Source organism: Mobula birostris, chromosome 11, assembly GCF_030028105.1.
Source record: "Mobula birostris isolate sMobBir1 chromosome 11, sMobBir1.hap1, whole genome shotgun sequence".
In the NCBI taxonomy this organism is placed as follows: domain Eukaryota; kingdom Metazoa; phylum Chordata; class Chondrichthyes; order Myliobatiformes; family Myliobatidae; genus Mobula; species Mobula birostris.
In genome coordinates, this window is record NC_092380.1 from 17,340,567 (window position 1) to 17,363,337 (window position 22,771).

The following is a 22,771-nucleotide window of genomic DNA, read 5'->3' on the forward strand; positions in this document are numbered from 1 at the left end:
ATGATTCACATGGAGAAACTCCCAAAGCACAGCAAGGTAGTAAGAAATTAATAATGGGGGGAGGGAGTGGAGGGGGAGGGGAGTTTTTATGAACTGTCTGAAGGATGTCGCATTGCTGCTGTCAAGTGAATAGAATTAAACACAGTCTCACTCTGTTTAGTTAACTTAGTTTTGTTAAATGAAAAAGAAAAATTTTCACCCAATAGCAGAACTGCATTTACTATTCTGCCATAGTTTTGAGTTAATTATCAGCTATATGGCTGTGTTCATTCTATTGGAAACAAGCTTAATATAAGCACTAAATTAAAACAGTTACTTTATTTAGTCATCAAAAATTGATATTGGTATGCACAGAATCTCTTCACAATTAAAAGCAGCAGGGGCTACCATGAGACACAGAAAATGCTGTAAATATTCAGAAGATTAAGTAGCATTTGTGGAGGGAGACAATGTGTAAATGTTTCAAGTCGCTAACCCTTCATTAGAGCTAGGGAAAACTGGAATTTGGACATATTTTAAATTGCAGAGAAAGGGAAAGATTCAGAGGATGGGAAGAAGACCAAAAAAAAGTGAATGACACAACAGGTGATGGTGCTGAAAGTTTGGCAATGACAGCTAATCTGGAAGAAATGGTCTTGAACTTGGGAGATGGAAGAACAAAAAGTAAACTGTTAGAATTCTGAAATTAAAAAAAAACTTCAGTTGCTATAGATCTGTGAAAGAACAACATCTGTAGGGGAAAAAAGTCAGCATTACAGTTAATATTTCATCAGACTGGCAAGTTTTGATACAAACTGGAAAAATCAGTCATCAGAAACGACTGAATTCAATGTTCAGTGTTCTGAAGGTTGTATCGTGCCTAGTCAGAAGATGAGGTGCAGTTTCTCAAAGTCACATTAGGCTTTCCTGGAATGATATAAGAGGCCAATGACAGAAGTCAAAATGGGAGTGTGATAAAGAATTAAATCAACAAGTAACTGAAAGCTCATGGCTGCCCTTGTATGTTGACTGGAGGTGCTCTGCAAAGCAATCACCATATCTGCGTTTAGTTTCTCCAATGCAGAAGAAATCATTTCACGAGTGGTACAGTACATTGGAAGCAAAATGAACTGTTGCTTCACCTGAAAGGAGTACTTGGGTTCGTAGAGCCAAAAGTACAGGCACTGTATCTCCTGATTCTTAGCCTCCAGCTGCTTGTTACTTTATTTCTTAAAGTCATACCAATTTGGACTTCCTTCAAACAATGTTCCAATAATACCCAATGTAAGCTCTCATCTCCTCACCAGGCATGTTATAGCCCTCAAATGAATTCAACAATTTCAGAAATTGCTTATGCATTTTACATCAGAGACAACCAATTCCAGTACGGTCTTTTAATTAGATTTCTAGCAACTGCAGTGTTTTTTCTATTTCAACTTAACAACATCTTTTTTCCTGATTCATCTCCTACTTAAAAGGTCCTTCAGACAGATCAGTTGCAAATAACAGAGGTACCCAAACTGAAATATTAACTTCTTATAGATGTCATGCATTTCTTGCAGTCTAATTTGCAAACCTTCACCAATCCTGCTTAGTCTTTTTAACTGGTCAGTCTCTCTTGGTCTCATTCTATCAGAGAGGTTTCCTTTGGTCTCCTCACCCCTCCCCTTCCTCGGCAACTTAAAACCTGTTTGATTTCTAATATTCTTTTTTTATGGTTAAAGTTCATCAATCAAAAACATTAATTCTATTTGCCTCCTCTGATGCCGCCCAAGCATTTTCCATTTTTTTCCCCAGAATTTTACAATCTGCAGGCTTTTTGTTTTTGATTAAAGTGACATAGTAGCATTTGGATAACACATTCTGAATTTGAACATGCTTAGCCATGGCTTAATGGCTAGTATACTTAGCTTTGAATAAGGTTCTAATCCTACTGCAGAAATGAGAGCACAAAATTCTAGGCTGACACTCCAAAGCTGAACTGAGGAAGCACTCGTTGAATTTTATAGAGAACATAAATCATCCCATGTCACATTTTACAGATTAGTGGACTAAAGGTGCTCTTGACTATCAATCTAACTCTTCACTACAAAACTAGTGTGTGAAACTTGCTGCATGTATACTTCTTCCTTTGCAACTGTGACATGAAGCACTTTTTTCCACTTCCTAGGGATAGGGAAGGCACTAAGTGGACACAAACAATCCCTTTTCCATTATAAATTTTCATGCCATATAAAACTGTGACATAGTAAATTTGCTTTGTTTTGCTCATATTATGTACAGTGCATTAACTGAACTTTGCAACGTGTCTCGTTGTTTTACACAAAAAATGGCAATAGTGATGGCTTCATGAATATATTCCAAAAATGAGCTGAAACCCAAAGAACTAAAACAAATTGAGTAACTTTAGAATGCAAAATTAACACATCAACTGCAAAATTAACACATCAACTAGCACAGCATTAGTGTATTGTATAAACTAAAATATAATCGTGTGATTTCAAAACTACGTATTGCACCACTACTTTATACAAGACAGCAGCAGATGTGAATTCAGGTAAAGTAGATTGAAAAAGCAGAATGAATGAATTTGCTTATTTCACATTGAATCAAATGGAAGGGTTCTATTGAGCCAACTTAATCTCACTATAGTGTGGTCTTTTTACATTATAAAGCATTCCCAGTGTCATGAAAATAAGAATGAAAGACATCTAAAATTACAAAAGGCACAAAACTATTTCCAATATTTCACCATGTTCAACACCAAAAAAAGGTGTATATAATTAACAAAGTAGTTTACCGTTCCAGAAAGAATGTCATGTGGGCAGCAGCTCAGGAGATGGCTCTTGCAGACCCGATCATCTGTAAATCTGATTCTCTGCCGACTGGCATCTCCTGTAATACACGGGTCATAGTGCAAGACAAGGTTAGACAGGAAACTAGAAATCACAAGACAAAACAAGTTATTTTTAATCTCTAAGCCTCTGACAAAGTATGTTTCCAATATCTTGCACTTTTCCCAAATTAAATGAACAATTTAAAAGAGATACATACAATGAGCCCATGGCAGAACTCATTGATGGTTTGAAGGTCTTACCAAAAAGAAAATTATAATAGTTGAGTCTGAAAATTTACAGTAAAACTACAAGCCCATAACTATTGAAATTCCAGTTATTTTTACAACAAACAGGTTCTTAGAACCAAAGGCTTGAAATATTAATTAAAACATTATATTTTGAATATGGGGTTCAAGCTCCTTTACCAATTTAGATCCAACCTCTTGCTAGTCAATTGTTTATTTGACATAGCACATGTCAGATAATTATGGAAATCAAGATAGTTACTTTTTGTCTATCTATTGGCTGCTTGATATTAAGTTATTCATTACTACAGAACTCAATGAAAGCAAGATAATTTTTATAAAGTTACACAAGAGCAATAAATTTGATGAAGTATTAGAATTGTTTTAAATAAAATTCTATGCTTGAAAATATTACAGATTGGGATTACTTTTGAAACAATAAGCTTCAGGGGTTAATCACTGTTTTCTCAAGTACCTTCCGATAACCAGCTCATGTGTATACACTTAAATTGCTGCTGTTATCGGCAGTACAGTGGCATACAAGGAAAATTTATGATTATAGAACCCACAATATTCCAGACTATTATTCTCAAATATATTACCATCCCAAAAAGTGAACTTTGCTCTGCGTACACCATCAAAATTAGCAGTAGTGAGGACTCATTAAAAATCAGCTGAAGAATTTTCCCTCTTCATATGGGCTAAGAGCAACATCTGGTTTGGATTTCAATGGTTTACAAGATACAAGGTAAATACAGTAGCCTTCTACTGGCAATTCATTTAGAGTCTGGACTTACGGGACAAGGCAGCCATTGGAAACATACTGTTACAGACAAGTACATTTTACTGTCGGTAAAAAAAAATCACACAGATGATTTCATGTTTGTTTAGGGCAACTTGCATTTTAAGAGGTCATCTATCAGTCTTTAGTGAAGAAGGTTCCAGGCAAGTACCATGTCTTGGAAATAAAACCTGAAGGAAAATTAACTTTATGATAACTAAATTTCAGGGAACAAAGCCCACCAACAAAATTGCCAGTCTATCTGGACTGTGCATGCTTAGAGTGCAGTGTGTATAACATTGGACTACATTTTCATTTCAAAGTTACCAGAACAGGCAAAGAGGTCCATATCAACAAATTCATTCAAAAGAAGTCTGAACTCCTTGTCCTACCTTAAGAGAAACAAAGGGAAATGTTTCATCCGAATGAGGCTCCTAAAAGATTCAAAGAAGATGCACTACCACTTGAAGCAATTTAAATGACTGACTGAATTCCATTTTAGACAGCGATCATGCCAAAAAAACCAAATTAAAATTAGGATTCCAATTTAAGTAAGGGTATTCAGAGGAGGTCACTTACAGTATTCTCCATACTGACCTGATTCGAACCCACTTTATACACCTGCCCACGCACTTCTTTCATCTAGCTGCATTGGAGCCATTACATATGAGAGCGATAACGGACAGGAGAAAAACACATTGAAATCACATAAAACTAAAAAAAAATTAAAAAAAAGATGAAAACACCACTGAGAAGACGAGTTATAAATACATTATAAATCACCGCCCAGTACTTTATAACCTCAGTTATATCACAGAAGTGCAATGCGTTCACTTGTCTAAACTACTCGAAGCAGTTAACTTGTTAATTCTAAACCCATTTGTGCAAGTGGCAAAATTTAGGATGCTGTTACGAAAAAAAAAGCACATGGGAAATAACATAAGCTCCATTAAGATCACACGCCAAACAATATGCAAATTTCACAAATATAATTTTGGTAGTTGCATCACCCTACCCTACAGATCCTGTGTTGCAGTGGTCCAAACTTAGACCGCATGCCAGGTGAACTCCTGTGAGAGTAAAGCATTGTTTAATGGATATAAACTTCTCAGCGTACAAAAAAACATTAAAAATATCTTTTCCATAATTTACATTCATAAACCATAAATTGCATAGTTGATTTTGTCTGAACTACATGGCCTTCATTAACTCCCCATTCCACTTCCCAATATTCTGTACATAGTTATTTTCCAAGACATGATACCTTATGGAATTCTTTCAGTCCAGTACAATAGTCATTTGAAATCAACTGCAGACAATCCTTGTTTTTTTTCTTTTAGAACAAAAAAGGGATTAAGAATAAGTAAATTGAAAAGCTTGCAAAATGAGAATACACACTGCGAGGACACCAGCCTCCATCTCTTCCATTATTAGTGACTCAGCTGCACAGTGTTTTATACCCTGGATGTTGGGAAGTTAAAAAGGGGAGAGCGTTCAGTATTACACACCTGCAAGAAGGGACTTGCACTAATCACACATCAAGTAAAAATGAAACTAAAGTACCTGCTTTTTGGTTTTAAACAATGTATGCAAAGTACCACCTGTAAATACTTGGTTGATTAACAGTTCACTTCCCTGAAGGCCATTCCAAATTAAAATGTAGGTTTTTTTTAAGCACTGCACAACTGTGAGAAAGATCATTTCTCATACGCTCGAGACAACTCATGGGCATTAATAAAAATAAACTTCTGATATACGTTCTAATCAAAGCAGTTGCTATTAAACTTTTCAAAATTGAAATCACACAAGTTCAAAAGAAAATGCAAGATGAGGTAGATACTATTCTTTCCCTAAGGAGTGATTTAAACTAGAATAGGAAAAACAGAATGGTGGAGGAATACAGTAAAGTCCTGGGTTTGGAAACAAACAGGACGGGCCTCAACTGCTGGTGGCTTCAGCTTAAATCTTTCATTCAATCCTATTGCTTGTAAGATCATACATAGAATGCCATATGCATTAGTTTGATACTTTTTCAAAACAAGCCTTGACATTAATATTGGTAAAAGTAAAAATTTGAATTCCCAATAATGAATATCCTACAGCTTAATTAATAGGTCATTTGTTACAATTTTGCATGGACAATTCTAATTTTTGGAAACACTAAGCAATAATGACTGGTACAATAATCGGGTTTAAACTTTGAGCACATCCATAACCTATTTGCAGAAAAGAAAGTGTATTTTATACCAATTATTTGGAAACCCAGGTTGAAGATGTACTAAATTCTAAACTACATCTTCAAAATTTATACAGTTACAAATTAACCCTTAAGCTCAGGCTATATTTTAAATAAGTCTCTCTTCAGAAGAGATTTTCATCAGTGAAGCTCAGTTCCAATTATATAGTTAGATTCATTTAAATTAAAACCAGGGTTTGAGGAGCATTTTAATGTTCTATTTAGTGAACAGAAAGTTATTGGGTATATTTGCTATTTGCGAAAGAATTACAGACCCAGAGGATCAAATCATCTGATTTTGACAGTATTTAAATATCTGAAAATATCATTCAATAGCTCATGAAAATACTAACATTTCTCAAGAAAAGCCCATGAGAAGAAAGTGCTTTTAAATGTCCTTTGGTGACAATTCAGGTTTGGTGGAATAGCATGCACACAATGTGAGTTAACACTGTTGGATGGCTGTGCATATGTACGAAACAGGCACGGCAAAATGTAGTGTCATCTTTTCCATAGCTTGGCCATTATCATATTGTTGACTGGACTCTTAACTATCCCATAAAATATAAAATTACTACACCTCAGAACTGTATTAAAATTGGTCTTTCCTATGTTAACAGTATTTTCATTTTCAAACACTGAATTAAACTGTGAAATCAAATAGCTACACAATGCTACATAAGCCAACTCAAATCTAAATTCAACTTAAGACAAATTAAGAAGCCATTTCAAAGTAATGGGCAATAAGCAAACAAAAAAAAAAAATCACATTTCCAGTTTTGATCGCATTTCATTGTTTAGTCCAGAAATGCACAATTGAATTAACCATAAACAAGGATTTGTATGTAGAATATTTTACACAACGGGCAAATGGCAGAGTCCAGGGACAACACAGGGGTAAATATGGTTTTAGTCGTCCCACCAAACAAATATACCCAATAACCTTACAATACAACAGATGTACCCAATTGCCCGATGTCAAGCCTTGTTTGATAGTCATGTACAAACTATTGTACGTAACAATTCTATGTACTCTTCCTTCAATGAAATTTGGGTGTATAATATCCTCTTAGCTACTTAGGTACCAGTTTTGTTGTACAATAAATGATCTTGTAGCCTACGACATCAGGATTATTAACTGCAGAAAAGTCTATTGCTAAGTTACAAGATTGAAGCAATTAAGGCCACTTGATTTAAAACTGGAGCTATTTTATTCATTTTTATGATTAAAATGCAGCAGTATTTTCAGTTGTGATTAAAGAAAACACAACAGATCAGTTGCAAATTAAAAATAATTCTGGAAAATCTCGAAGACACCACAGTAAAACATTTCCACAAAACTCCCAAACTAATCAAAGTGATATTCTAGAGAAATGGTTAATCCTTATGAGTGCTAACCTAGGTAAAATACTGTTTTCAATATGGACAAAATATTTCCAGACTCAAGATGTGTGCCTTTAAAAAGGCGATGAACTGCTCTTCTCCCAAACTTACGTTCCAGAGATTGCTGAGCTCGCATTCCTCACATGGAGTCCTCAAAAGGGTTAACTCCTCCTGGTATTAGCAGGAGCGAAAGCCGCCTCACAAAAGATACAAATGCTTTCAACTCCAGAGCATGAAAATATTGATAAGGGATAGAGTTATTATTAGCTGTACCATCCAATATTTACTTTCTCCTGACAGAAGTAACTAAGAAGTTTGCAGTAGAAAGCACTGGCTTGAAGCTTAAACCTTGATGAACAACCATGGAATATTTAAACTTTTTCATTACACATTCTGGTTAAACAATTATTGTGAAAATGTTCTCTTTTTTAAAATGACACACATTCGCGATATACATTTTAAAAAATGAACCAGAACAACAATTCCATAGAAAATCCAATTTGATTAGTTACAAAACTCAGAACTGAAGAGCAAATGCCTGCTACACTCGGGGAATGAGAAAGAATACCAAATTTTACGGGAGGACTACTCCAAGTTTTGATTCTATAATGGGAATCAAACTTTTACTTGCATTTTAATTAATGATGGTGGCTTTGTCCACTTGCAATTTCTGAAAATATTCCAGGAGTAAATTAGAACACGGTCTGTTGTCTATATGTACCTCACATATTCACGGAAAAAATATTTTGATGCTTAAAATGAAAATAGGATTAAGCAGGAAATATTTTCTCTTCCCTCTGTAAATAAGAAAGTAGTAGAAAGGACAAGCAAAATCAGCAGTGATGACAAGTCTGCGGATCATTTTGTCCTGAATAGCTGCACTAAGGGAGAAGAGCCTTGGGGTTCTCATGAGCTAAAATAAGTACACTGCATTGTTGTACATATGATGGAGAATGGACATGATTTGGTAAGATTACTTAAATGGATAATATCAGGTTTTAAGAGTACATTTTCATTAATGAAGTCTGAACACAGGTGGCAATTCAACCTGTAAATTCCGGCTTTTGCCAGAACCACCTGACACCTTAGACATCAACTATCAAGTGCAATTTGGTTATTTGCAGACTTTGACCCGGAGCAGAAATTATAACTTTTTTTCAAAAGCTAACATGCAAATGTTTATTGCAGTGTGTTTGTATGCACAGTACCAGGTCAATTTGGCTCCTCCTCTACCCAGGTGAAAAACATCATGAGAGGTAAAACCAATTCTCATAACTTAGAGGTTTTAAAATAGCAAATCTATGTTAAAACAATAAAACATGTGACAAATCTTGAACTGCTCCAGAATACTCATATTGTGATGAGTAAACTAAAATCACACCATGTGTCCAGTAATTACTGGTCCCAGTTTAAATCTAGTGGTCTCAAATTGCTGCTTGTAAATTAGTAATAGTGTTCCTTTTACTAATTTTCCCCTAAAAGGTAAACCTACATATCAAATTGGTCTGGCCAGTTGCTAGTGCTTTGCAGACTACTCATTTTTCACTGTTGTGTACACCGTATCTTTGAATATTGTAGCTATTAAAATTGACCGTTTCCTTGTCCACATTTATTAACACAGCTGGAAAAATTAGTCATGACTCACGGCTCGATGAACGTGGGGTGTTTCTGTAACTCCCTTGCAGACTGAAGTAGGCAGGCAAAGATACACTGAACCTTTATAAATAAAACAAGGGGCCAAATTGTTCAGTTTGTATAGGTAAAAAAAAGAGTAACGCCCAGCAAATTCAACAATGTATCTAACTGCAGTATTACATTCCAAGGAAGGGAGAAAAAAAAACTTTTGTAGTTATATGCAACCCAAAGGCTTTAAATATAAAAGTCCTTTCCTTCTGATCCAAGTAATCAGACATATGCCAGTTTAGAATGTCTCATGAAAACAATTGAATTTCCCCAAACTTAAACTATTCCCCACATGCCTCTCCCAAACCCTGTTGTTTGAACTATTTAATTATTTCTAAACAAATACTGCCCCACCTTCACCTAAAAAAGCCCAATGGGAATGCACTGGATCTCAAAAAAAATTAACTGAAATACATTAAAAGCCATCAGAAACACGAATTATTGACCAGCAGCTTTATTACAATATTTTAGATCAAATTATAAAGAATGGGCACTATTGAATAAGTAGGTCATATTTGATAAGTTTTGTAATAAACTAACTATTGTCTGACTGCCAAATAAATGAGTTACTAGTTCAGCCAAATGCACATTGCATAAATATCTAATTACAATAGTGTAGCACTTTGGCCCAGATTTTCTGGAGTGAAGGCTTCTGCTCACATTCATTGACTTCCTTCAACTCATTTTCCCATGGTTGGATCTGAAAAGTCTATCTCGCTGATTAAGATGACCCCTCCAAACATTGCAATGGCATGATGGGAAGCCAGAAAAGTCTCACACGATTCCTTTGGAAGTTTTTCTGTCAGCTTGCAAACCCCACCTCAGCTTTGCCATTCTGCCAAAGCCGAAGTTTTATCTAAAAACTGTAATTCACCTTGGGTCTTTCCCTTCTTCAATGCAGTCCTATAATCACCATTCAAATGAACTGGCTCACAAATACCGATCAGGGTTCCAAGAGCAACTTCTCCAATGTAAATGCTGAAGAACCTCATCAAGCTCCTGTTCAGTGGGGAATTCAACAGCAAGTTCAGCCAGTAAATCTAGTACTTCTACATTCATGCAACAATCCAAAAACTTACCAGTACTAATGTTGAGAAACACCAGCAATGCACTGCAGAACTGAATCAGTGCTACATTATTGGTTAGTATTGATTAATAGAATTCTACAAAGCCTAGAACAGTACAACCCAGGAACAGGGCACTGAACCTATCTAGAAAGTGGCTCCAATTTAATGATAAATTGAAATATATGCATGCAGACTGAAGACTAGATCAATAAGATGCATAAAAGTTCCATTAACCAGATTAAAATGTTCAAATAGGTGATAGCGATCACAAAACATTGTTTAGGAGTTAATTTTAAACAACTGGGAATTAAACAAAAATTAGGAAGCTAAAACACATTTTTGTGGGCATCATGAGATTAAACAAAGTTTACCAAAACCCAAAACCTCTAGTCTAACAAGATTCAGAATTGTTTGTTTGTAATCTGAATAAAATCCTACCATGTATATTTTGAATGTCCAAAAAAATCATGACAAAGAACACAATGAAATAACCACACCACAGCACAAGAGTCTAATTCCTCCACTAACAATCAAGGGCACCAGATGAGAACACCCCCCACCCAACAAAGTGAACTCACAGATTAGGAAAACTACAGAAAATGTTGCACAATTACCTAGCAATCAAGCAAAACACAAACAGAAACAAGTACTAATTTTACAAATGATTTAAAACAGGTTATTTTGCTCCTGTTAACATGCCTCTGTAAGGCATCTGACTACAAGATTCTACAAAGGATTGTGACAACTGCAGAGATCATCGGGGTCTCTATTTCATTCATCTGAGATACAGTACTTACCAAGAGCACTGTGTATGCAGGGGCCTTAGCATTGTCAGAGATCCCTCCCATACATCCAACAATCCCTTTGACCCCCTACCATCAGGCAGGAGGTACCATAATATGAGGACAATAACTGTTAGGATGAAGAATAGCTTCTTTCCCCAGGTTGTGGAACAACTGAACTGCATGCCACCACCCAGGTCTCACCACATATGCGGTGTCAGCAGCACTATACTGTTTACTTTTTAACTTGCAATGTAAATGCACTTTATTAATTGTTAAATTATTTGTGGTAACATTATTTTATGTGAGAGTTATACATACTGTGCTGTGCACCTTGGTCAAGAGGAATGTTATTTCATTTGGCAGTATACATGCATACTGTTGAAATGGCAATAGAACTTGAACTTGAACTCTGCTTGACAGCCACGAGAAAATACACAATTTAATTTTCCCCCTCCTTGCAAACTGGGCAAAACTGTTTGAAGGTTAGTTGTAAAATGGATCTGAGTACATGGAAATTTATCATTGTTGACAAGTGAAACAGTAACTAAATTACGCTAATCAATCCAACAAGCATGTTTCACTCCTCTGTAGGATAGAAGGCTGCAGCGTTCATTTAATGAGCATTTAGCCTCCTAGAATTATGCTTGGATAAATGGTATAAAGGTCTGTCACCTGGACATTCCATAATGTTAAAACTGTAATGAGGTATCTCACATGCGTTCATAACTACTCCTAAGTATTAAATTTTACCTATGATTTCATAGCCCCATTACTACAACACCCTGGCAAGAGTACAATTAATTCCTCCATGGACAATCCCAGGCCTGGCTGCGAAAGGAAGAGGGTTGGGCATGGGGCTAGGAGCCCCATCCCATAAAAAGCCAGTACTATAGAAATGCCAGCAGAAGCTCCAAAGACCTCAAAAACTCTGGTGAGCTGCTGTCAGCAGCCTATGCCCCAGTAGGAATGATGGGCTTAAGAAGAGTACAGTTACAGTAAGACAAAAATTAATAGCAACTACATGAAAACGTCAATACTGAAACAATACCACTAAACCAAGGTTTTTTTTGACTGAAAACAAACTGTCACTTCTCAAATAAAAGCAAAGCATACAACCTGATTTATTCCCAATAATTACAGAGACTTATTTTAAGAACAACAGTTTATCTGGAATAATGCTTTTAAACATTTAAGTCTTTGTTACTGAAAAAAAACATAGTTGAGTGGTCATCCTATTTCGAAAAGTCTTTGTGAAATTTGTAAACAACAAAGGATGTCAACTAAATACTTCAATCAAGTTCTTCCAGCATTTGCATCAACAACTAACCACAGACCAGATAAGATTTACAGCTAAACATGCCTTAAAGCATACAACAGGAATTCTGCAGATGCTGGAAATTCAAGCAACACACATAAAAGTTGCTGGTGAACACAGCAGGCCAGGCAGCATCTCTAGGAAGAGGTGCAGTCGACGTTTCAGGCCGAGACCCTTTGTCGTCTCGGCCTGAAACGTCGACTGCACCTCTTCCTAGAGATGCTGCCTGGCCTGCTGCGTTCACCAGCAACTTTTATGTGTGATGCCTTAAAGCATCATGCCATAGCTGGTTTTCAAGTACTTTCGAAAGAATTTGTTGTAACTAAACTCTTAATTTATTTTTAACTTGGGGCAGTAATTCTACACAACAAACTGCAGTCCTTTATTAATGTGGCCCTTGATCAATCGTGCAAAATTTTCCACCCCTCCCCCAACTGCATGATTATTTCCTTAAAAATTTTCAAATCAAAATGCTATTTTCAACTTCATAAAAGCTATACAGATATTTTTGATTACATGATTATTAAATCACTCCTACAACATATCCTACAGTGCTTGATAGGCTAGATATTTTTCCTGGTTAAAACTCTAGAGTCAAGGGTCTGTCACAGAATAAGGAGTACCCTATTAAGGACTAAGAGGAGAATTTTTCTTCAGTCAAAGTGAGGTGAATCTATGGAGCTGACTGTCCTACATGTCTGTGGTGGCTTAAATCATTAAGTTCATTCAAACAGATGGCTAGATTTCTGGATAATACGGGAATAAAGAATAATGGGATACTGGAAGAAAATGGAGTTGAGGGAGATGATCAGCCATGATCTTTGATGAACTATAGAGCAGGGTGGAAGTGCCAGATGTTCTATTCCTGAGACATTCTTCTGTTCTTAAAAGTCTAGCCTCAGCAATGCATAAAATAGGGCAAAAAGGTAATTTGTCTTTATTTCAAAAGCACTTTCCCACTTAGAGAACAAATGCCAACAAACACTTGATTCAAATTGTAATACAAATTTAATTGATATGGATGTTGAAGTCAATCACTTAATCTACATCTGTGGTCAAATGACTGAATGCATTTAAAAACAAAAAATCACTTCAGGTGTTAATGTCACCAAGTGTCAATGAAATGGGGATTGAAATTTTTGGTTTAACCTTTTCAAAATAATTGAGGCACATAAACATGAGCCAAAGTGAGTTTACAGAACACCACTGAGACATCCCAAAATGTGTTACATTGATTTCAGAAGTGTAGTTAATGTTGTGGGCAATAGTCCACAACATTCAACCAGTAAGAGAGTTTAGAGTGCTTTTACTCGGAAGGAAAAGATCACAAAACTGGAATTTTCCGATTTTACTTTAATCTATTCATTTTGAGCCTGCACCAAAAATAATTTCACTTGCAGTATAACACAATTAAAACACAACATCCCAAGAACTTACCGAACTCCATAGAAACAAACAGCTCTAAAATTCTAACCTCTAAAGAATTAAGAACTAGTTGCCATGGAAAAAAAAACTACTCACAAAGACTACTGTAATTTGTCAAAGGAACTCCTAGAATCCAAAAACTGGTGTAAAGTGGAATACACTTGTGGATGATGCAAGCTATTACATAACAACAGCAAAATAAAATGCAGTGGACTTTTTATTCGAGAAAATGATTTAATTTGCTGCAGTACAGGGACAAGTTTATGTCATTATGATTATTACGTTTCAAAGTTACAATACTGGAGTGGACTGAGAAGCCAATGTAAGACACTTCATGAATAAAAGGTTCAGGAAAAGATGATTTAAAGATAAAAGAGGGAAAAAAACACTACTGTATATACTAAGTTGAATTTGTTGAAGAAGGACATTGACAAAAGTGGATATATCATAGAGGCAGTGCATTGGCTTGCTGTGTGTGGTAAGGAAAATAAAAGTAAAATAAGGTCAATAAAGAACAATTACATTATTCCTATTACTCAGCAAGATTTTAAAAAAATGGCATTGGCCCAGGATTCAAAGATAGAAGTTCTCTTGGTGAAGCAGATTTGACAAAATTCTAAGTGACTGACATGTTTACTTATCCATTTTCAAAATTAACTTGCTGATTTCTGCATTAATAAGATCACATTGCAAAATTCAGTAAAAGATTAGGTGAACCTTAATTTTTAAAACTGACAACACCAATAAACAAAACATTCAACTGTCTTGGGATCCCAAGAAAGAATGAAACTAAAATGAATCAAGATCTAAATTTCAATACAGGTGACCCCCAAAATACAGTGGGAGGTGGATGTTGCATTTCTAGAGTATGGTCCAATTGTGATTTTCCATGCTGCAAAGCCACATCCTTTGTGTATGCAATTAAAAAATTAAATTTGAAAAACTTATTTTTAAGCAAAAATTCCATTACCCAAACAGCTCTGATGTGAAGGCCACCTGTATAGTGAATATGTATGAAAATGAGAGACGTATACACAAATGCAATCAAGCTAAAACATTCTTTGAATACATTGATGGTTGAGACCCCACACATTTAGTAAATCCAGACAGCAGAATCATGTCTTCTCACAAGCGTATCAAATTATGTCCAAAACAATTTTATCATTGTAAATATAACAAACCCAGATATAAATAGGTTTTAGTTTGTAGTTCTAGGCTTTCAAAGCTTAAAGCTTCATTGTTTCTAAATGAGCAACCTACTGAATAATAAACCTGTACACATTTCAGAAATGAGGAGCATGCACTCACAGCAGTTACAATATCGTCACTTTAACAAAATGAACAGACTAGACAACGCAGACATTTTGTTTAAAAACATGTGTTTAAGCTAAATGGGTTTTAAGCTTGTGGCTTCAATTCTCTGCAGTTAATACTGGCACATGCCATTCAAATAATTTTTTAAAAAATCAATGCATTACTGGCTAGATATCACATGAAACACACAAAATGTTGGAGGAACTCAGCAGTCTAGGCAGCAGCTATGGAAAAGTGTACAGCTGACGTTTTGGGATGAGACCCTTCATCAGGACTGAGTCGACTGTACTCTTTTCCATAGATACCTCCTGGCCTGTGGAGTTCCTCCAGCAATTTGTGCGTGTTGCCTGGCTTTCCAGCATCTTCAGATTTTCTCTTGTTTGAGATATCACATGAACATTGGCAGCTTTAGATGCTCTTATTTTCTACATTGTTTCCTCTTCTACAAATGCAAAATAACAATTGCCAGAGATCCAAGAGAGGCTAAGGTTTAATTGATGCAGGGCAAAGAATAGGGTGTCAGGGGAGGAAATGGAAGTGCATCTACTCGATTCAACAAATCTATGGACATATTTGAAGAAGCATTTAATTTAGGATTAAGTTGGGCCCATTCAAATAGGATGACAATGCCACAATTTATACTTACCCTATAACATTATCTTCTTAGAAAAACAAGCTATTGTAAAAAAAATTCCAGCAAACTGATGAGCAACTCTGTACAGTCTGCCTTCTCAAGGTCTCATGCAAACATGTTTATCAACGACAAGTTCGAATCCACAAGTTATTTCCGATGCCAGAAGTGCTCATCCTCCCAACCCCCAACAAAATAGTCCAAATTGAATCAAGGTATATCAATTTTTAGCTGGTCAGCAGGCAGTACATACAAAGCATTGCTGACTTCTCACCTGTGCATTATAACAGAAATCACGTGCATCTGACCTTCCACTCATTTGCTGGATTCATTACAGAATCTTAAGGCTGGAACACAAATGTCCTACATTTCATTTGGCTCCTCAACTTTTTAAATAAATTTAAAATGCCTCCAACTGGAGATATTTTAAAAATCTACAAAGGTTTTTAACACCAATGGGTTGTCGAAAGGCACCATCTGGACAGTCTGGGGCCAGATATGTCCTCTGAAGGTTAAGTGATGCTCATCCTAAATACTACACTCCAAAAATGGCTGGAGAAACAAATGCAGGGAGTAAGCACAAGATAAGCTAAACTGAATTTTATTTGACCTATTCTGTTAATAGATCTCTATAATTCTGTAACCACCACAGGGATCATAGATATTATCTCCCCTACACAGAATGATTGTTCTCAAAGAAGATACTTAGAGGTTAGTAAAAATATGATACAACTGGCATCACCTTTAGCCTTTCTATCCTATTTATTTCAAGTAAACTAACTTTGGGAAAAGATCTTTGGGAAAAAAAATCTAACCATTTACTCATCAAAAATATAGAAGATGCTAGAAACCTGAAACAGAAACAGCTCAGGCAGCAACCATGCAGAGAAAAAGAATTACAATTTGAGATCATCACACATCAGCCATGATTATATTAAACTGTGGATGGGTTCAAAGAGCCAAATGGTATGCTGCTGCTCATATTTTCTTGTTTTACTGTAAACACAAGAATGAAGACAGGCAGCATTTTGGCTGATTCATACATTTTTCCTTTCTCCTTTCAATGTCCCTTAAGCACATTAACTGACTTCCAATAACTCCTTGTATTTTCTTGATAAATTGCCTAAAGCAACTATAAATATTAAGTAAACTAATCCTAAAAGATGTGCTGGCATTGGAGAGGGTCCAGAGGAGGTTCACGAGAATGATTCTAGGAATGAAAGGGTTCACAAACGAGGAGTGTTTGATGGCTCTGGACTGTCCTAGCTGGAATGTGGAAGAATGACAGGGCATCTTATTGAAACCTATCGAATACTGAAAGGTCCAGGTAAAGTGGCTGTAGAGAGGATGTTTCTTGTGGTGGGTGAGTCCACGGACTCCTTGGTGAATGGCAAGGGTCCATGGCCTAAAAAAGGTTGGGAACCCCTGGAATAGAGTAATGTCCATTTAGAACAAATTGAGGAGGAATTTCTTTAGTCAAAGGGTAGTGAGTCTGTGCAATTCACTGCCCCAGTCAGGTGTGGAGGCAAGTCATTGGGTATATCCAAAGCAGAAGCTGATAGGTTTGTGATTGGCCAGGGCTTCAAAAGTTACAGGGAGAAGGTAGAAATTGGGGTTGAGCGGTTAATAAACCAGACGTGATGGAATAGTGTAGCAGACTTGATGAGCTGAATGGTCTAATTCTGCTCCCATGCCTTATGTCTTAAATATTAAGAAAAATATTTTGCTCATATGTATACTTGTTCACTCTGAGCAGAACCTCATTATCGTGAAGGTTCTGTAATTCTCACTGTTAAAATATATTTGACATATCTTTGGGTTAAAATGCAAAATTTTGTGCCGTGCAAATATAACTGCACCTTCCTACTTGAATCAAGTTCTAATGTAGAGGAAATTAAAAATTAAAACAGATACAAAACTGCCTTTACAAATACAGCACTTGCAATGGAACAGCACCCTAATCTCCCTCTTGATTGCTAAAGTTTAATTCAAGTTGAGAAGCAACCAAACTAAATACTCCAGTGAAATTTCACGTGTGAATACATGACCAATATTGTATAAAAGACTGCAGATCTGACCCTCTAATATACTGCATCATCTTATACTAAGAGTCAATCCAATATTAAGACACTCACATGCAATTACCTGTTAACTCAGAACAACTTAACGTGCCATTATCTAGATTTAACTCCAAGAAAGGCCAGGCCAAAGTTACTTTAAATCTTTTGTTCTAAATGACTTGAATGTTATCCTGCTGGTCAGTAAACGTATTTTGTGAAATGTTTTTCATTCATTAAAGATAACTTGAACATTTTAACCAAATAAACCTAAAGTTTCAAATTACAGAAAAAAAAATAAGACTTTGGATTCTAGTGGCAAGCTCTACAAAGTTGCGTGGTCATGCTTTGTCCATCAATTTTCAGCATTGCTGGTTGAAAAGATTTAGAGTAAAAATACTTAAAAAAAAATTAGTACTGATAACTTCATTCAGACAAACTTGGATTACAAGATTTGGATGATTTTTTTGGATTATATCCATTATTAGCTGATTATGGAAATCCCCTTCAATTATGAAGTTACTTAAATAGGAGCACCTATTATTTAGAGAACAAATCAACCTTGCTGCCTATATCCTGATGTTCAAATTAACCTCATTGCCCAATTCATGGTATTTACAACACAAATACTCAATTTTCATAAATATCTCCCACCATCTCTCACAAACATTTCCTATACAATTCCAAAAAAAATAGAATACCTGGTCTCATACCTCATTTTCCAATAGTTGAGCACCCTAAATACATTTCCCAGATAAAACCATAATTAACTTGTGCATCGTTCAATTTCATATTATACAACTGCTGCTTACAAATCAGTCTCCTCTACAATGGTGAAAAACCAAGCACTGATTATTGGGTGGCTGTATTTGAACATACCAGTTCATTCTGCAAGTTTTGGTTCAGTGGCAACTTAATTCTTACCACTGTAACCTTGACAATCTATCTTTTCTAATAAAATGCAATACAGGTTCAAGAAACAGCATTACACCTTTCAACAAAACACAACATATAACGCAGCTAGTTTAAAAATCCACCAAATCGCTTTGCACTGTATATAGACCCATCTTTTGTTTCTTTGTGAACTCCTTCATCCATCATCAAGGACCATCACCTTGCTCTCTTCTTGCTGCTGCCACTGGAAATGAGGTTTAAGAGCCTTAGGTTCCACACCACCAGGTTCAGGAACAGCCATTACCCTTCAAACATCAGGCTCCTGAACCAGAATGGATAATTTCACTCAACACTGAACTGATTTCACAAACTATGGAGTCACTTTCAAGTACTCTACAGCTCATGTTCTCAGTATTAATTTCTTATTATTATTTTTGTTTTGTATCTTTGCATATTAGTTGGTTGTCAGACTTTGCACTTAGAAATACAATAGAATCATTGAAAAACTTTGTTCTACTGTAAATGCAAGAAAATGAATCTCAGGGTAGTATATGGTGACATACGTTATTTTGATTTTAATAATTTTAGTTCGAACTTTATCTTATACATTTTCCCTATTGTCAAAATCTCTTCAGCCTCTCATCTCATCACAGCCTACCTTGTACCTCTATTCCTTTCCTATTATTTACTAACATTTCCAGCTCCAAAACTCACCCACATAAAAGATTGTTTCCCAGTTCACTAAAACAATCTGGCATATTTTTCCAGCATTTTATGATTTGATTCTTGTAATCTAAGTCAATCGATGAAGTTTTGAAAAAAAAACTTTATTTTTATGCAATGCTATGCACCTTCAGAGCATCTTCATGTCCCCTCATAAACTTGCCTAGTAAAGAACCAACTTTTCTGGTAGTGTACTGATACTTAGGTGAATACATTTTAACCTAGTATTTCCCATGTAACATAATCTTCAGTAGTGACAAACTGATGGATTTATGGTGACTTGAAAAGAGGGACTCTCACCACTTCAGCTGTGTGTGTGTTAAATTAGTTCCCTCATACCGTTGGTAACGCTTCTCCAAGCCATTTCCCCCAGATGTCTTCAGCACTCACTGTTTAAACAAAGATTTAAAAAGACAAAAGAAATACAGAAAAAAAATCAAAGGGATATCAAAGTTGATCCTAATCCTTACTAGCAGGATGATTTGATTAAAAAATGTACTGATGATGAGATACACACTTATGTTTGATCAAACAACAAGTATGGCATACAATGCTGCAGAAAGCATAGAATCACACAGGACAGCCTCCATGTGTATGGTATAAGATTGTAGTATTGAACTTGATAGAATAAATCACCTAGGAATGATTACACAGATACAATTGAGAGAAATATACTTTCTAAACAAATGAATCTTAAGCATTATGTGAGCCTTCAAGGTCAATTCCATCCATGAAATAGTTCCAAAAGTTCTTAAACCTTCCCCCCCCCATAAGTGCTTAACATACAATGTATCTACTTGTGCATCTATAAACTCTATAACCACCAAAAGCAACTATGACTACTGATCAATAGACAGCACACCCTACATCACAGATACTGAATGAAGTCTGTATGAAAATGATAGGATTGATAGGATTGATAGGAGTGGTTAGTTAGAAACTGGAATAACTGGGAAATATGGTGGTATCAAATGAATCATAAAATCCATAGTGAACTACTGACAGGCAAAGCCCTCCCCACCATTGAGTACACTAACAAAGAGCACTGCCGCGAGAAAGCAGCATCCATCACAGACCCCCAAAACCAAAGCCATGTTCTCTTCCTGCTACTACCATCAGGCAGGAAGTACAGGTGCCTAAGGTCCCACACACTAAATTCAGAAAGGTATTACCCTTCAACCATCGTGGATAACTTCACTCTCCTTGACTCTGAACTGATTCAACAACCTTACAGACTCACTTTCAGAGACTGTACAACTCATGTTCTCGGTATTCTTTATTTGCACAATTTGTCTTGCACATTGGTTGTCAGTCTTTACTTAATGTTTTTCTTAAATTCTGTTGTATGTCTTTATTTGCCTGTAAATGGCTGTAAGAAAATGAATCTCAAGGTAGCATATGGTGACATATACTACACATAAGTACTTTGATAATAAACTTTGACATTTCAGTTGAGAAATGCTCAGTCGCAGATTTCCACTGTTCTGATTTTTTTCCTTCTATCTGTTAATAATTTGAATTAGTCAGCTCAACTGAACAGTATTGGTGAATTACTGCGATGTAAATCCCTCCTCTTTTTCAATGCTACAATTCTGAAACGCTAAATGACTCAAACCCCAAAATAATTGAGAATGGAGAAAGTCCCACCCATTTAAAACCAATTGGCTCGCTTCAACCTCCACAGAAGCCAATCGAAATACAGCTAGTCGTCTCAAATCCCGCCATCCTGCAAAAGACAAACGACGTTTCTTCATTTATTGGATAATCTGGTGGTCAATCCGCAAACGGTCTCCCTTGACTGGCCAAGGCCACCATCGATCCATGAGAACTCAAATCCCATTGGCTAATGGTACCCATCAATCATTTGAAGTGAGGCGGGGAGAGAACGAGAGTCAGGATTTCAGCTTCTGCCACCATATTGGCCGGGTTCTCATAGCGGACATGTTACACCTATTCATACGGAAACATCGACATTAAATTTCAACAAAATAAGGACAGGTCTCACCACTCACGCGCTTACCGTCCCTAGATGTGCCCATGAGCTGGTCAAGCATGGCTCTCATTTGGGCCTGTGCCGACATCTTTCTTTTTTTAGAAGATCCGAGACACAGACAAACTCAGAGACACTTGTTTGGTTCCACGGTTGGGCGCACAGCTGCTCGGTGTTAACGCGAGAGACGCCTCCGGTTCGCATCGAGTTATTTTCCACCGCCTTGTTTTGCTCGATCTAGGCTGCCTCGTCGCGAGCCCTCTCGCCGGAACTGACGTCACAGCCAACGGCGGCGGCTCGTGACGCGGCGCGGACCAAGTTCAAAAATTGCTAGAGGCGGGAGGAGAGGGAGAAACTGTGGCTGCATTGCTCGCAATTACGAGACTGGCGATGTTGCTTGAACCCCTTTCGTCAAAGAACCGAGCAAAGCATATTTTTCCGGAACGACCCTGCGTCTGAACGTGGCATATTCCTTTTTTTTTGGTGGGGTAGGGGCTGGAACGACATTTAAAGAGGAAATTAATGTCGGCAGAGAGGAAATTCCTCAAGAAACGTCCTTAAGTGACCTGCATGATCCAAGTTCCCGCGTTCTCCACACAATTTCCCGACCTCCTGAATATTATTAGCATTTACTGAAAGACAAAATTATGCACAGCTCGAAATCTGAAACCAGCTGATGCTTGGGACCTTGCATCAGTCTGTCGAGTTTACTGTCATGTGAGGTGCAGGTACAATGGAAAAATTTGCCTGCAGCATTACGGCCACGTAGGTACAGACCACACACAGGATAGAAATTATAATTATCATGGTTTGGATCCGAGGAGAGCAAATTCAGGAATACCGCCTCATTGATTCCAGCAACCTTCCAGACTTCCAGCAGTTTCAGCTTTCTGCATTTCGTCCAGCTTTGAAAGTGCATGAGGGTCGTGAGAGGAACGGTGGACTGAACAGAAAGGAAAGGCGTTAGTGAATGGTTGTCATCTGGAGTGCAGGGTGAGAGTGGAGGCAGTTTCATCAACAGCCTTCAAAAGGGTGCTGGGTTAGTATCCCCACCATAGATGCTGCCTGACTTGCTGAGTTCCTAATGCATTTTATGTGTGTTGCACAGGGAGAACATGCAAACTCTGCACAGACCTGCTGAGCCAGAGTTTTGGGGAGGGACACCATCTGGTAATATATAGAGCCAGTACAAACCAATGGGATGAATGGCCTCCTTCCACGTTGTAACTTTTTTGATTCTATAACAAGTTCCTTCAAGAAGGTTCCAAAGATGTTTTACAAATACAGTACAAGAGATTCTGCAGATGCTGGAAATCCAGAGTAACATACAAAATGCTGGAGGAGCTCTGCAGTCTTGATGTGAAGGGTCTCAGCCTGCAAAAGCGACTGTTTATTCCTTTCTGTAGATGCTAGCTGACCTGCTGGA

At 36.8% G+C, this 22,771-nt stretch overlaps 1 protein-coding gene across 6 annotated transcripts in view; it reads right to left on the reverse strand.

Moving 5' to 3' along the window:
• LOC140204882 (putative RNA-binding protein Luc7-like 2) overlaps positions 1-21,641 on the reverse strand; it is a 55,395-nt gene extending 33,754 nt beyond the window's left edge. For 2 of the 6 annotated variants that reach the window (XM_072271786.1, XM_072271785.1), the window contains exons 1-3: positions 19,656-19,739; positions 9,107-9,177; positions 2,780-2,874 (exon numbers count right to left, since the gene is read on the reverse strand). Coding sequence is in view for 2 of the 6 variants with exons in the window: in XM_072271781.1 (XP_072127882.1) it covers positions 2,780-2,874; positions 21,376-21,436 (156 nt within the window). In the remaining 4 variants the exon portion in view is untranslated. The other 4 variants (XM_072271781.1, XM_072271780.1, XM_072271784.1 and 1 more) reach the window with 3 other exon arrangements.
• Positions 21,642-22,771: the final 1,130 nt, after the last annotated feature.